Source organism: Hibiscus syriacus, unplaced genomic scaffold (assembly GCF_006381635.1).
Source record: "Hibiscus syriacus cultivar Baekdansim isolate YM2019G1 unplaced genomic scaffold, ASM638163v2 tig00009117_pilon, whole genome shotgun sequence".
Classification (NCBI taxonomy): Eukaryota; Viridiplantae; Streptophyta; class Magnoliopsida; order Malvales; family Malvaceae; genus Hibiscus; species Hibiscus syriacus.
In genome coordinates, this window is record NW_024062191.1 from 97,398 (window position 1) to 112,501 (window position 15,104).

A 15,104-nucleotide genomic window follows, 5' to 3' on the forward strand; every position below is an offset into this window, starting at 1 on the left:
TGCCCTACGACGTTTGAAACACCATCTAAATTCAACTTTCAAACTTTATCTTTTGGGGCTTCTTCTTCTTCTAGGGAGGAGATACACATTAGGTCCTCATTAGGGAATTCAAATTTCATGGGTTCATAGTCTTATAGTGCTCTGCTTCCCAATAAGTTTGTGATAGCACTACCCTTCACTGCCTTTTGGCTCATATAAACTATGTCAAATTCAGACAATAATATTTGGCGCCTAGCCATTCGCGCAGTCAAGGCTGATGATTCCATTATATATTTCAACGGATCTAGCTTTGATATCAACCAGGTGGTATGGTATAGTAGATAATGTCTCAATCTTTTTGTGGTTCGTACCAAGGTGCAACATAACTTCTCAATCGGGGAATATCGAGTCTCACAGTCTGTGAATTTTTTAGTGAGATAATAAATGGCTTGTTCTTTCCTTTATGTTGTGCTAGTAAACATCCCACCGAATTTTCAAAGACAACTAGGTACATATCAGTGGTTTATCTGGGATCTATGGCATTAGAACTGGGGTATTTGATAGATAATGCTTTACTTTATCAAAACCTTCTTGAGAATTGTCATTAGGGATGGCAAACGGTTACAGTTTCGTGGATTCCGCACCGCATCCGTTTCAATTGGAGCGGGGATGGGTATAATTTTAGCGGGTAGTGGGCGGGTGTGGATTTATAAAGTAGTATCCGTCGTGGATGGTGGGCAGGTAATGGGTTTGAGACATTACCCGCCCCGCATCCGCCCGCCCCACATCCGCCCACCCAGCTAAATATCTATTAAATTTTGGATCATTATGAATTTAGGTGTAATTTTAGAGACTAATTTATAAATTTTAATATTGTATAATATATAACATATAATTTATCCAAATATTAAGGATATTTAGTCTTTAATCTGGTCTTTAATTAGGGAAATATTCGGCTCTTTGATTAAACCCATAATCCCACTAACCATGTCACTTTCCATGTTCTTTAGCCCATGCTGCCCATCCAAACACAAATTAGTCGTACTATAAGTATTAACATCAAAAACAGCAGTTCCCATGTTCTTTAGCCCCTCAAAACCCATATTAGGCGCACTATAAGCATTAACATCGAAAGCAACACAACAATCCAGCTCTGCGACTACATGCTCCCTACAATCTGTCTCCATAACATTCGTAGAGCTACTCCTCTGACAAATTGAAGCATGCGCTGCTACCCCATCACGAACTGTCTGGGAACCAACTCCAACATCCCATTAGTTTGTTTTCAGGTGGGTCTAGATGGGTATGTCGCTAGTGGGTAGTGGGTGTGGGGATGGATTTGAAAATATACCCGCGTGGGCGGGTGTGTATTTGAAAATTTGTACCCATCATGGGTGGTAGGCGGGTGGTGGATTGAAAAATATTAGGTGGGTATGGGGATGGGGGAGGGGGTATCCGTACCCGACCCGCCCGTTTGCCATCCCTAATTGTCATCTCATATTTCAGGGTTTTATCTTCTCAGCAAGCGGAAGATTGGATCATATTTCTGAGTTAACTGAGAGATATACTTGGAAATGTAATTCAACCTCCCTAAGAATCCTTGGACTTATTTTGGAGTTTTAGGTGGTGGCAATTCTTGGATTGCTTTAGTTTTTTTGGATCAATCTGTATCCTCTTTTCACTGACTACAAACCCTAGCAACTCTCTTGAACTTTCCCCAAATGTGCACTTGGTCGGGTTAAGCTTCAATTGGTACTTTCTCAACTTCTGAAAAAAAAATTTTTAGAACTTCAACATGTTTTTCTTTGGTTTGTGAATTGACAATCATATTGTCCACATATACCTATATTTCTTTGTGCATCATATCATGGAACAAAGTGACCATCGTTCGTTCATATATTTCCCCTGTATTCTTTAATCTGAATGACATCACCTTGTAAAAAATGTGCCCTACATTTTCATAAATGTTATCTTCTCCATGTCTTCAAGGTCCGTCTCGATTTGGTTGTACCTTAAGAAGCCATCCATGAAAGAGAAAAAAGTATGCCCAACTGTATTATCGATAAGGGTATCGATATTGGGAAAAGGGAAGTTGTCTTTGGGACTTGCATTCGAACCTTTCAATCCTTTTTAGGGATTGTCACAATATTAGCTACCCATTCGGGCTACTTAGACACCTGTAGGAATCCCACATCGAAATGTTTCTTCATTTCTTCCTTTATTTTCAATAACATGTATGGCCTCATTCTTCTAAGATTTTGATGTACTGGCTTGCATCCAGGCTTTATTAGTAACTTATGTAAATAATGTTCGTATCCAGACCAAGTATATACTGATACGACCAGGCGAAAACATCTTTGAACTCATGTAACAAATTTATGAGGTATTGCCTTATTTCTGATGAGAGTGGGGTGCCAATCTTGACCCTTTTCTATCTTCTTTTGTCCCCAAGTTTTTATCTCATTCATCTCTTGATGGGGTAAAATTTGTTTACTTTCTTGTTTAATTAATCTAACAAGTTCAGGGTTCAATTCACATTCGTCATTATCATTATAACCTTCAAATTCCTCTAGACATATATCTTTTTCAAAATCATCTTTTGGTTCGTGGATATCATTCTTCGAGAAATTGATATCTGGATATCTATGAATGGAAAAGAATATATTCAGGCTAAGGACATGTATTTTATTTTATTTAATGAAAAATTGTCATAATATGATAATAAAGAATTAAAGCGAAATATTTACTATGGGAAGAATGAACAAAATGCATCATTTCATTAAAGTAATGAAAAATAACAGTTTATCTTTACAAAAAGATCCGTATAATACTAAAGTCAAAAGATGACAAGATTATTATTATTATTATACATTACTCTGGAATATACTTGTAGAATATATGGAGTTCTTCAACAGTATAATTATCTAGAGAGTATCTAGGAGGACAAGGACATATCACTGCTCGAGAGCCTTCTGTAACTGAATCGTCTATTATAGCATTGATGCTCAAGTTTTCCATCATAACCTTAACCTCATCAACCTCTTCATCAACCCATGGGTACTCTAGCGTGTCAACCACGAAACCTCTAGACACAATAGTTTTGGTAATGGGTGGTATGACTATGGTTCCCCACATAACATCTTGACCACTTGCTCTCGCATTCCTTCTTTCCTTAAACGTCTGAGCATCCTTGACTTTATCTTGATATGAGGGCTTATACTCAATTCCAAAACAATTCCTTTTATATACCAAGGTTGGAATCTCAGCAATTCCTTGCTACCTCTTTATCAACCCATGGGTACTCTAGCGTATCAACCATGAAAACTCCAGACACAAAAGTTTTGTTAATGGGTGGTATGACTATAGTTCCCCACACAACATCTTGACCACTTGCCCTCGCCTTCCTTTTTTCCCTTAAGCTTCTGAGCATCCTTGACTTTATCTTGATATGAGGGCTTATACCTAATTCAAAAACAATTCCTTTTAGATACCAGGGCTGGAATCTCAGTAATTCCTTGCCAACTCTTGCCAAACCCTTTCCCAACTTCAGCTCCCCAAGCTATAGTTTCCTTTAAATGCATCATCGTACTTTTTGAGAGTTTATGGGAGGGTAATTTCTTTCCTTCAAAAACAAAGCTAGCATTGACAAATTCTAATGATTGGAATGAGGAATCCAACGCATTCTCCTCTACTTCCACATATGGTGCATCAGTAGTGACGAAAGCTATAATCTCTTCCCCAGCTTTGATGGTCAGCAAGGTCCTTTCAAAAATGAACTAAAGCTTCTGGTGCAATGATAAGGGAACTGCCTCAGCCATATGTATCTATGGCCTTCCTAGCAAACAATTGTAGTTTAGATGAATGTACAAGACTAAAAACTCTACTTCAAATGTAGATGGGCCAACTCGGAGAGGAATTGTTATTTTTCCCATAATGTTATTTTCGGTGCCATCAAACACACGAACAGTATTGTCACAAACTCTCATGTACGAAGTCTCTATAGGGAGTCTATTTAATGTTTCCAGGGCATAACATTCAAAGTTGATCCATTGTCTATTAATACTCCTGATAGAATGACCCCTTTGCAATGGACAATTATGTGCAATGCTTTGCATCTACCTTTTCCTTCTTTAAGTATTTCATCATCGTAAAAGTAGATGAAATTATCATCAATAATGTGATTCACCAATCTATCAACATGCTCAATTGGTATATCTTTTGGCACAAAAGTATCATTTAACACTTTCAACAATGTGTTTCGATGTACCTCTGAATGCAAAAGGATTGATAACATTGAGATTCGTGTTGAGGTCCTTCGGAGCTAATCCATAATGTTCTATTCACTGTGCTTTAGAAATTTTAGGAACTTCTGAGCCTCCTCAGTGTGAACAGGCTCATTCATACAATTTTTGGGTTCATTCATCACTACAACCCTTGTCTTTTTAGCTAAGCTAGGGGCATAACATCTACCAGTCCTGGTGAAGCCCCCAACTTCATCTTTCTTATCTTCAGGAGTGCTATTTTCGAAAGTGTAATTTCATGGGACCTTCTTGTTGCTTGTATAGGCAAACGGTGTTAGTGCTTGTATCACGACTTTTGGCATCACCTTTTCTTTGTTCTTCTCATAGTTCAGCTTGGATATAACTAACATTGTTTCCTCATATTTTCTTCATATTTTCTTCAACCTTTTCCATATTCTCTTCTGTTGGGTTCATATTTCCTCCATCGTTCATGAGACTTTCCTCAAAGAATTATATTTCTTTGGGGTCCATAAATTCTTGGACCAATCTTTTGAACTCTGTACAAGTCTGGATTTGGTTACCAGACTCACCATGATATTCACAAAACTCCTAGGATTCTTATCAGTAGATTCTTCCGTTGGACTTAACAATCTTCTTATGACCATTTGTTTATAGACCCAACTTAACGGTGTCTTGATTACTTCCACCTTGATTTTAATTCTTCGACCTTCATCAATGGCGTTGACTCCTTGATTTTGATGGTTTGGAAGCATATTTGCTGCAACACAAGACATTTATGAGTTATTGAATGACACCACCTTTCTCTTAATCAAATCTTCCACTACCCTTTTGAAAGCAAAGCAATTTTCAATGTTATGCCTCGGGATATTAGCGTGGTACTCACAAGTCTCATTTTCATTGTACCATTTTGGATACGATGGTTCAAAGTAGTTCACATACTTTGGAGCTGCCACATGTGCTTTGACAACAAATGATCTGACAGGAGACCCAGCAGACTTTTCAGGCGTAATGACCAGTCTTGGGGCCGACGGAGGTGCACATTCAGAAGTTTCAGTTACCGCAACCGCATACTCTTTTCCTTTCTCCACCTTCATTCCATCCAACTTTGTGACAATCTGATCCACCATGCTAGACTGATTTTGCATAATGCTATTTGCAGTAGATTTCTGTCTGCTCCATTTTAGCTTCCCAATCATGCTACATCTTCAGTAGATTCTCTTGCATCTCTTTCTTTAACTGTTCAAATTTTTCCTCTATGTTTTTCCTCGAGTTTTATGATGACGTCCTATTTTTTCTATCAGTATCTTCTATCATATAATCTTTCACGAATTAATTTTTATTATCCTTTTGAACATGAATGCATGTTATGTATGATGAATGTTTAATAAATGAATGAATGAATTCTTATGGAAATGTAAAAATACAATGTAAAAGGCATTTATCCCCAATAGAAAACATCATAGAACAACATTCATTAGACAAAAAGTTTCAACCATTACAAAGTAGTTAGATTACAGATAAGGCCTAACCCTCATATTCAATTCTACAATTTCGCTCATAAGCTCAGTGACCTTCTTTTCATAATAAAAAGCTGGACTAGTAAGAACTGAATTAATTTTTTCCCTATTAGCCAGTTCCCCTGTGTAGTGAGCTACATCTCCCATCTGAGCTAGCGCTTCGCCCATCATTCGCTCACGCTCTGCAACTATCACTTGATAATGCTCTAAGATGTTTTTTCATCCAGCATTGGTATTGTTGATTTCTTTCTCCAATTTAATGATTTGAATCCGAAATTGTTGGAATTCATCTTCCAGTCTTCTGATCTGTCCTTGCAAGGTTCTATTTTCTTCACGAGAAAGTCTTATATTTATTGATGCTGGTGGGACTTGCTCTTGTCGCAGAGCTTCTTCGAGTTGCGAGATATGGTCTTCTAACTCAAGGTTTCTAGCTCGAGTGTTGCTCATCTCCTATTCCGCCTTAGTTGCATCTCTTCCATCTCCCTATTAAGTTCCTCGACACGCTTATTCTTTGTTGAGTGCCTTTGCATCCAGGATCGGACCTCAGTCTGCTTTCTATCAAGGAGACGATTCCATTCTTGTCTTTCGGGCCACACTTCATCCTTCTTTCGCTCTCTTTCTTCTTTGAGCTCTTGGATTCTTTGGTCTCTTGTCTCGAAGTCCTCAAGTATAGTACTCATCTCAACCTCTAATCCTTAAACTCAGTTTTTCCGTATTTCCACCTATATCATACTATCTTCTTTCTCTTTCTTCCATTTCTCAACTTCACGGCTTCTAACTTTTCTTTCATTTATCAATTGCCTTTTGTCAGACTTTAGACCCTCTATTTTCTTCTTTGCCACCTCTAACCATTTGAGCTGACATTTGTTCTCGAATTCTAGATCTTTTACTCGACGTTTTCCATCTGCCACTTCCTTAGCCCACTGCTGAGATGTTTTGCTTGATTCGACTACCTTTCTTTTTCGTAGCAAATCTTGATAGTCTTTTTTCCAAGTTGCCAATTCTGCTTCCACATTTTTCCTTCCTTTCCCACATCATTTGAAACTTCCTAGCATGAAAGTCGACCTCAACAGATATCATAAAATTCTCCCTTCCCAATTCTTCTATTCTCTTGGCATCTTTGGCTTTTTTGCTGCGAATTCTCTTCTTTGAATTTCTAGATTCAAAGGGACTACCCTGAAGTGTTCTTCCATAGAGGATAGTCCTTTTCCATTCAATAAAAGGATCTTATCATTTGCTATTTTTCTTCTCCATACTTCGTAGTCTAGGGTCATCAAAATATCAGCTCCCTTTACTTTTATTCTGAATGTAATTATCCACTCATTTTTTACTTCATGGGCCCTCTTTTTATAATTGATTGTTTTGTAATCAAACTTGGCATCAGCGAGTCCAAAGGTCATTGGGACAAATTGTGGATCCCCATATCGTCGCAAAACTAACAATTGAGCATACCCTACTCCCCCAAAGTCTAAGGAGGGTGATCCAATCGGAATTGCCACATTTATACAGAATTTGGGTGTGCATTAACCATGGAACTTGCCATACAATATATTGGTCTCGAATATTTCTTAAGTAGCTAATCCACTGATCTTTGTGCGAGGTTACATGCCACTCTTTTGTGAGATACTCTTCAATATGTGAATAACCCCTTAAGAAATAATCAGAATTGGCATTTTCTTCTTTCCAAAATGACTTTGGATCCGCACGATAAGCAGTTGACTACACCCTATAAAGCGACCACCTTCAATCCTTTTACAAGCATTCAAGGACCTAAATGTCTCAACAAGATTGCAGGCACATGGTTTAGTTCGCCTTCTAGCTTTTCGAACAAATCGACAACAACCAGCTCGACGTGACCAATGCAATTAGGAAAAATCACTAAGCTGTAGATCCGCAGAGCAAGGACATCTCTCCTTATTTTCCATCTATGTGCTCCTCATTTATCTTTTGAAGATGAGACCATGGTACTCCTTCGCTTTTCCCCTTTCTTTTGGTGACGATCAGTCACCCACTTTTCATTTGTGTTAGAAATCTTCGCAAGCTTAGCTTTAAGGGGCGATCCTTTTGTTAACTTAAAATAAATCTTGTCCACTTCAACTCTTTGTAAATTCAACAAAAAGTGATACTCATTTAAGGTCGGGGTTATGTCTCAGATTGAAAGTGAGACAACTATATGCAAGGTTCCAGAATTGTATCAAGCTTCGGATAAGGATCAAATCTACTTCAATGTACAACAAGTGTCACCATGGTCCTGATGAAGTGCTTGCTTCTCACTACGGCTCCAACTCTCCCAAAGGAACTCTCCCAAATCCTTTTCAAAGCTCGAATATCATTCAACTTGATAATGACGGGTGCACAACTAGACAGTTCTGACACATACCGAGCTGGTAAACTATCTCGTTTTTTTTTTTTTTGCCTCAGACCAGTCACACACATGTGCGGGATTCACTTCTTTGTTTATGAAACTCTTCTCCATCTTAAAAGTTTTTTAACTGGATGAACAATTGTGGATCAATCACCCTTTTTTAATGCTATGAACATGCAACATGACAGAAAAAAGAAAAACAAAACAAACAAATCAATTAGTTCATGATAAATAAATTAATTAATTACATAAATTAAATAAATAAATTACTCCTATCCTCATATGATCTACCCAAACATAATTTATTAAAATAATCCCTAATCAGACACGCTTTCTACCCATATGCATTTCTTTGGGTAAATAAAATCTAACCGCATGATATCTAGTTCGTATGTTTTTATTAAAAAAATTTATTCAACAATTTTAAAGCAACGAAAAAAAGGTTATAGTACGTTTCACCATTGTGTGTACTTATTTTGGTACCTACCAATGGACATATGTTCGGTATGATTATATCGAGGGTGACCATTCTATGGTTCACTATATATGCATGGTTTCGACTCTATGGAAAAAGGTACTCGGATTGTCATTGATGTTAGTGCCCCCTTTAAGTTGTCAAACCCTCAATCCTCACCCATTACAGGCTTCAAGCGAAACAAGTTCAATTCGAGAGGATCCACTTCTTTATACCCATACGAGGAAATAAATTTCCACGGAGGTATAAGATGTGTATCCCAGAGGTTAACTGCTATAACTCATACAAGGAATAAATTCACCATGAAAGTATATCGTTCACCCCTACTTAATTGAGACGGAACTTGTGTATAAAGCTTATGTCATGGAATGCACGTGATGTGTGAGGAGGAGCATACAAACCTTTGACCAAACAACCCCACACCAAAATAAAAGAAGAACCTACGAAAAAAAATATGAAATCAGAAAATATAAGAAATTAGTAAACTTACCAATAACAAAAATATTCGAAATAAGTTAATCAACATTAGATAAAAAAGAATCATAAACTAATTAAGGACTCGAATTTATATTTTCCACTACTATGAAAATGTATAAGCGATTAACGACCTAACTCTATAAAATATCCTCGGCGAAGTCGCCAAGCTTTCATAGCCATTTTTAACGAATTAATCAAATTAAAAATAATTATAATTTTATTTTGGAAAATTGGATTTTTGATAAAACTTAATTAAATTTGAATTTAGAGTCGCCATCCACATTTGAGTTAAGTAGGTCAAATACCTAAAAATGCTAAAGAATCATAAACTAATTAAGGACTCGAATTTATATTTTCCACTACTATGAAAATGTATAAGCGATTAACGACCTAACTCTATAAAATATCCTCGGCGAAGTCGCCAAGCTGTCATAGCCATTTTTAACGAATTAATCAAATTAAAAATAATTATTATTTTATTTTGGAAAATTGGATTTTTGATAAAACTTAATTAAATTTGAATTTAGAGTCGCCATCCACATTTGAGTTAAGTAGGTCAAATACCTAAAAATGCTATTTAAAACAATTTTAAGAAAAATTATTTTAAAGACAAATATCGATATGCGTTTATCAAATATTCGTTTTTAAGAGTTTGAGAGTCGATTGCGTGTGGGGAAGAGTGAGCACCCCCACAACGCCTAAAATTAGTACCTAATCGCTTATACGTCATCGTACCAGCGAAAACCATAAATTCGAGTAAAAAATTAAAGTATGATCATTTTTACTGAAATTGACTAATTAATTATAAGTTCGATTTTCTTTTGAATGTCGTCGAATCGCAATTCTCATATAGAGTGATGTTTTTCACGTCTATTCTACGACAAGTGTTTTTGGAAATATACTAGTAAGATATAATATATAAATAAGTGAATAATAAAATGATAGTAAAAATATAAAACCATATAAAATAAAATATGTACGTATTTTAAAAACATAATAAAAGGGAATATATGTTACTAAAACATGATTTTGGATCTAGAATTTTTTTTATATTTTAATACCTATTTATACATATATTCGTAATATAATTAATTTAATGAATATATATATTTTAATTCCGGTCGTAAGAGCTCGTTAGAGGGTTTTGTGGTGCTATTTTCTTCCTCCGATATCAACTTCTAATTTCGACCATCATTCTTGCCTTGTGTTCAATTTTGGTCTGCGTTTAAGAAATTTGTTTCAATTTTGTGTGGTTTCTCAAGAAATTTGAGTAGAGTTACTAATTTTATTATAATTATTTATAGTATTATAGAAAAGATTTGTTTCAATTTTTCGACTTTCTCTAACCATATAAGATATATAAATATATATATTATATTCTTTTTACATTATAATATTATTTAATATATTAATGCAATCTAAAATCATAAAATATATTAATAATATTATATTTCAAAGAAAGTATTTTGAGGTTAAAGTATTGATTTAAGTATAAGGACTCAAAAGAATTTGATAGGATGAAAAAAAATTACAAACAAATTGAGTAAAATGCAAAGTTAAGGAATTAAATAAAAAAAAGGAAGTACAATTTTAGAAATTGAAATTACATAAGTATTCCATTGTGATATAAGAGTATGTTGTTCAAATTTAGTAAAAAAACTTAAAATAAAAGATGAATTGAAAAAATAACAAAATTATGAAAATAAAGGGACTAAATTGAAAAATAAAAAATTTATTATCCAAAAGAGAAATTGAAAGTATATATGCATTCTACTGTGTTTAGGAGCATATGGTTAAAATTTAGTGAAAAGTGAACTTACAATAAAGGAGAAATTAAAAGAATAATAGAATTAGAAACTAAATCATAAAACCATCAAAATAATTGGTCATAATTTTTAATTTTTGAGTAACTCGAAATTTCAAAATTTCAACTCGACTCAAACTCAAAACCCAAAGTGATAGTTCGATTTAACTCTAACAACTCGACTCGAGCAACTTGAATTTGGAAAAAAAAAATCAATTTTTCGAGTCAAGTTTTGCTCACCCCTTCAATTAACTCAAATTTTTACAACCCATATCCGGTTACTCACCTAGATATGACAAGTAAAATCAGGTCAGATTTTTTATTTCTTTGGAAAGTAAAACTTGATCCGACCCAAAAATATATATCTCCATCCAACCTAATTTAAAAAATATATATCATCCACTCAAAATTAATCCGACTTGAATTTTTAAAATGCAAATGTGATATGATCCAACCTGACCCCTTATAAAATAAAAACTCAATTAAAAAATAAATAAAGTAGTATAACAATTATCTACAAATTTATCTAACGAAATTACACTATTAGCCCTAGTTAAGGTCCAAAATTTTCACTCATAAGTGTGGGCTCTGGGCTTCAACAGGTTTGATATTTCCTTACGGGTACATGATTTTAGCACTTACGGCGGATAAAAAAATGGGTATATATACAAGTATATTTACAAATGAATTTACAAATAGCACTAATGAGTAAACATTTGACTAATGATCCATCTACAGACGATCTTAGACTGTCTAGGATGAAAGAAGATATATATTCAAATTCATAATATTATTGACAGTGAGGTGGTGGATTTCGTTAACAAACTAATTGATTATCTATATGTAATTTTTATATTCTAGTAAAGAAAATTTGTTTCCTATCTAGTAAAAAGGTAAAAACACAGTTCATCATTCAAGTACAAACATACGAGTACAGTAACACATATATATTGGAATTGGGGGAGGGATGAAATTAAAAATAAAAAAAAAGCAAGCTTTCATGTCTCACTTAGCTTTCTTGTTGCCTCTAAACAAAGTAGTTGTCAATGGAATTAGTCCATTTGATATTATTGTAAATTGGGTGAAACACTACCCGTCTTATGTGGATATTTAAGGGATAAAGGTGAAAACTGTAGTGCAAGTAACTCCTCTTTGCTATATTTCAATCTTTGATCTAATATTTGAGGGAAAAAAGGACAATTAGATTATAAAAGAGACTCGATATTTGATGCTAAAAGAATAAAATTGTGAACGTCTACTTACCTACGAGAAACTCGGGCATGGGTGATTTTTCCTGCTTTTTGTTCCATCGAGAAATCTTTGAAAATTGTTGTGATGAGGATGGGCTACTGGAAATTATTTGCTGTTCTGCTGAAAGGTTCTGGATAACTTCGTGTCGTATCTCAACTTGAGGATGTTTCTTTAAGAATAGCGAGATAGCATCTTCAGTTAAAAGCCAACAACCCATCAGGTCCAGTAATCTCAGTGTTTTTGGTGGGCTAAATGCATCCAGGCCACTAGTTGTTAACACAGCGTCACGGACCTGAAGAGTGGTCAGCTTTGGGAGAGATGATAGGTGATGCAAAGTGGCATCCGTAAGGGACACACATCTGAGAGATAAATGACTCAGATCTTTGCAACTTGATAAAGGGTACAAATCCGGATCCCTAATTTGTGTATGCTCCAAGTTCAAGCTCTCCAGATAATTAAGACTTTGAAGTACTGTTAGTGTGCTATCCTTGTGTGAGTCGGTGCCTGGCTGGAGAATAAAACCTGCAAATTGCAAAAGAAATGTTAAAAACTAATTTTTTTTATAAGAAAATGTTAAAAACTAAATGAGCATGCCAAGGATTAATAATTCCGTTTTAAGTCCACAAATGAAGAACAAAGGCAACAGAAAAAAATATTCCAAAGCCGTGAAAAACTCAAGACTTCCACAATATTCGTGATTAATGCAAGTAACAACTTAAGGTTTGTGGTGAAGAAACCAAACCTTTAATGTTTGTGTTGCTTAGATCAACAACCTTAAGTGATGGCATCAAGCCGATATAAGACAAGGCAACATCATCAATTGATGTTTGAGATAAAGATAAAATTTCAAGTTTGGGAACTTGTCCAGCTAAAATCCCAATCCCCACAGAGCTGACCTTTGTTCTGCTTAGATTTAGATTTTTCAGACCAGATCCAATACATACAATCATTTCAACAGAACCATCACCAAAGGTGCTAGAGTTGAGATCCAAATGTTCTAGCATTTTCATATCAGCTAAAAAGCCAAACTGGTCAAGGGAAGATTTGGATACATCTAAATAGGATAAGGAACTTGTTTTGATATGTAAAAAGGCCTCGGCCTCACTCGCGAAAGTTGCTCCGGAAAAGACGAGCTTCAAGAGAGGAGATTTATCACCACCACCTTCAAGGATAGAATCAATTGCACAATTACTCATGTTCAGACATTCAAGAGATGGCAGATTCGGAAAGCTTGTAACATTGGTCCAAGCAAGATTGAGGAAGCTCAGCTTGGGGAAGCTTTCAAGGACGAAAGCCCCTTTGTTAGATATTTTACTCCCCCATAGATCAAGGTATTGTAGCTTTGTCAATACCTAAAACAAAACAGCCATCACATATCATTTTAATCTGAATTATTTTACCTGAAAATGAAAACTAACTAATAGATCTTAAAATCAATCATTCAAAATGGAACAGCCAAACTTAGACTAAAATAACAATCTATGGTAATTGAAATATAACTAACATCGTCTAGTTCTTACAAATGATTTTAAATGCAAGGAAACTTCATTAACACAATACAACAACCGAGACACCAAGTTCTCATCTAAATAAAGTACTAACAGAGTTTGCAGAGTCCAGCAAAACTCAAGAGCCATGGATCATCAGTAATTTCGGATATAATTGTGGATTATTTTATTCTTCAGCCAATGATAATATATACAGTAAATACAATGTAGTACCTGGAGAGAATTCAATGCAGTATCTGTGACAGGCAAACCACCCAAGTCTAACACAGACAAATCCTTAAGAGACGAGAGCAGTGCAACGCCGTTCGCAGTGACACCAGTCTCAGAAATCCATAACTTATCCAAAGTTGAAATGGATATAATATGCCTAACGCCAGCATCACTAACCTTCATGCACCGTGAAAGGTCCAGTTCCTTCAGACTAGTCATTCCTAAAACGAAGAAAATAAAAACACTACAAATTTATAAAAGTAATTCAGCTTATCAATAACATGACAAAATTGAGTTCTGATAACCATTTCTTTGTGGAATTATTACTTTTAATGCTTCTAAAATATCCTAATTTTCGTACAGATAACTGAAAATAAACTCCCTTATATTTTTTTGTTACATTTGAAAAAAAATGAAAAACATACCAACCAAGGACCAAATAGCAGAACTATTAATTCTATGACAATCAGAGAGATTAAGAGTTCGTAGATAACGAAATGCGCCTAAATACGCCATCCATTCCTCATCAACATACTTCTCGCCTCTAAGATCAATCTCCTCCGCACTGTGTTTGAAGACTCTGCATTATGAAAACGAACAATCTACTTTAACAGGGATCAGATTGCAAAAATTCAAAATTAAACTGAAAGCTAAATAAACAACGTAAATTCCAATTCACGGTTTTTTTTTGGGCAGACAATTCAGATCTAAGTTTTTAGAAAATGTAACAATTGAACAAATAGAAAACTAAAAAAAATCAAATTATTTAGAAATATATCGAAAAATTGAAGTGATAATAAACGAATGTATGTTTACTCGAGCAAGGAAGGGAAGAGGAGGCGACGACGGAGGAGGTTTCGAAGGAGAGCTTGAGAAAGGTGAGAAGGCAAACGCTCAAGACTTCTTCTTTGCCTCCGCCATTTCTCCACGCTCTCTTTGCTTCGGCAGGCTGCTTCTATGCATCGCCGAATCAACTCGCTCTCTTGCTCCATTTCCTTTAGATTTATTACTTCTTTTTTGTTCTCCATTGAGTTTAGATCTATCTTGTTCTTCGCTTTTTCTCGCTTTGATCTTTCAGTCTTCAGATCTTCGAAAATTGAATCCGATAATAGAATTCAAAGTCGGCAACTATCTTATATTTGATTACCTTTCTCGAACTGAAATGTGGAAGAAAGTGGAACGCTTATTTATTTTGCTTTTTATTTTGGTTTAATACCAAAATAAGTTTCCAAACTATATCACTTTTTTCAAATAGG

The 15,104-nt window shown here is 35.1% G+C and overlaps 1 protein-coding gene across 1 annotated transcript; it reads right to left on the reverse strand.

Moving 5' to 3' along the window:
- Window positions 1-11,774: 11,774 nt before the first annotated feature.
- LOC120203181 (receptor-like protein 15) lies at window positions 11,775-14,990 on the reverse strand. The gene is made up of 7 exons (XM_039203527.1): window positions 14,665-14,990; window positions 14,274-14,428; window positions 13,852-14,069; window positions 12,873-13,482; window positions 12,143-12,652; window positions 11,866-12,053; window positions 11,775-11,821 (listed from the first exon to the last, which is right to left on the reverse strand). The coding sequence occupies exons 1-6, from the start codon at window positions 14,874-14,876 to the stop codon at window positions 11,947-11,949; spliced, it is 1,812 nt and encodes a 603-aa protein (XP_039059458.1). The 5' UTR covers window positions 14,877-14,990; the 3' UTR covers window positions 11,775-11,821; window positions 11,866-11,946.
- Window positions 14,991-15,104: the final 114 nt, after the last annotated feature.

What these genes read in the sequence shown, in the direction of transcription:
- LOC120203181 (XM_039203527.1), bottom strand. Translation starts at nt 14,876, where the DNA reads ATGGAGAACAAAAAAGAAGTAATAAATCTAAAGGAAATGGAGCAAGAG. An exon ending in CTGCATTGAATTCTCTCCAG is followed by an intron (nt 13,483 to 13,851) that starts GTACTACATTGT and finishes GTTTTGTTTTAG; the next exon opens with GTATTGACAAAGCTACAATA. An exon ending in AAGCAACACAAACATTAAAG is followed by an intron (nt 12,653 to 12,872) that starts GTTTGGTTTCTT and finishes TGCAATTTGCAG; the next exon opens with GTTTTATTCTCCAGCCAGGC.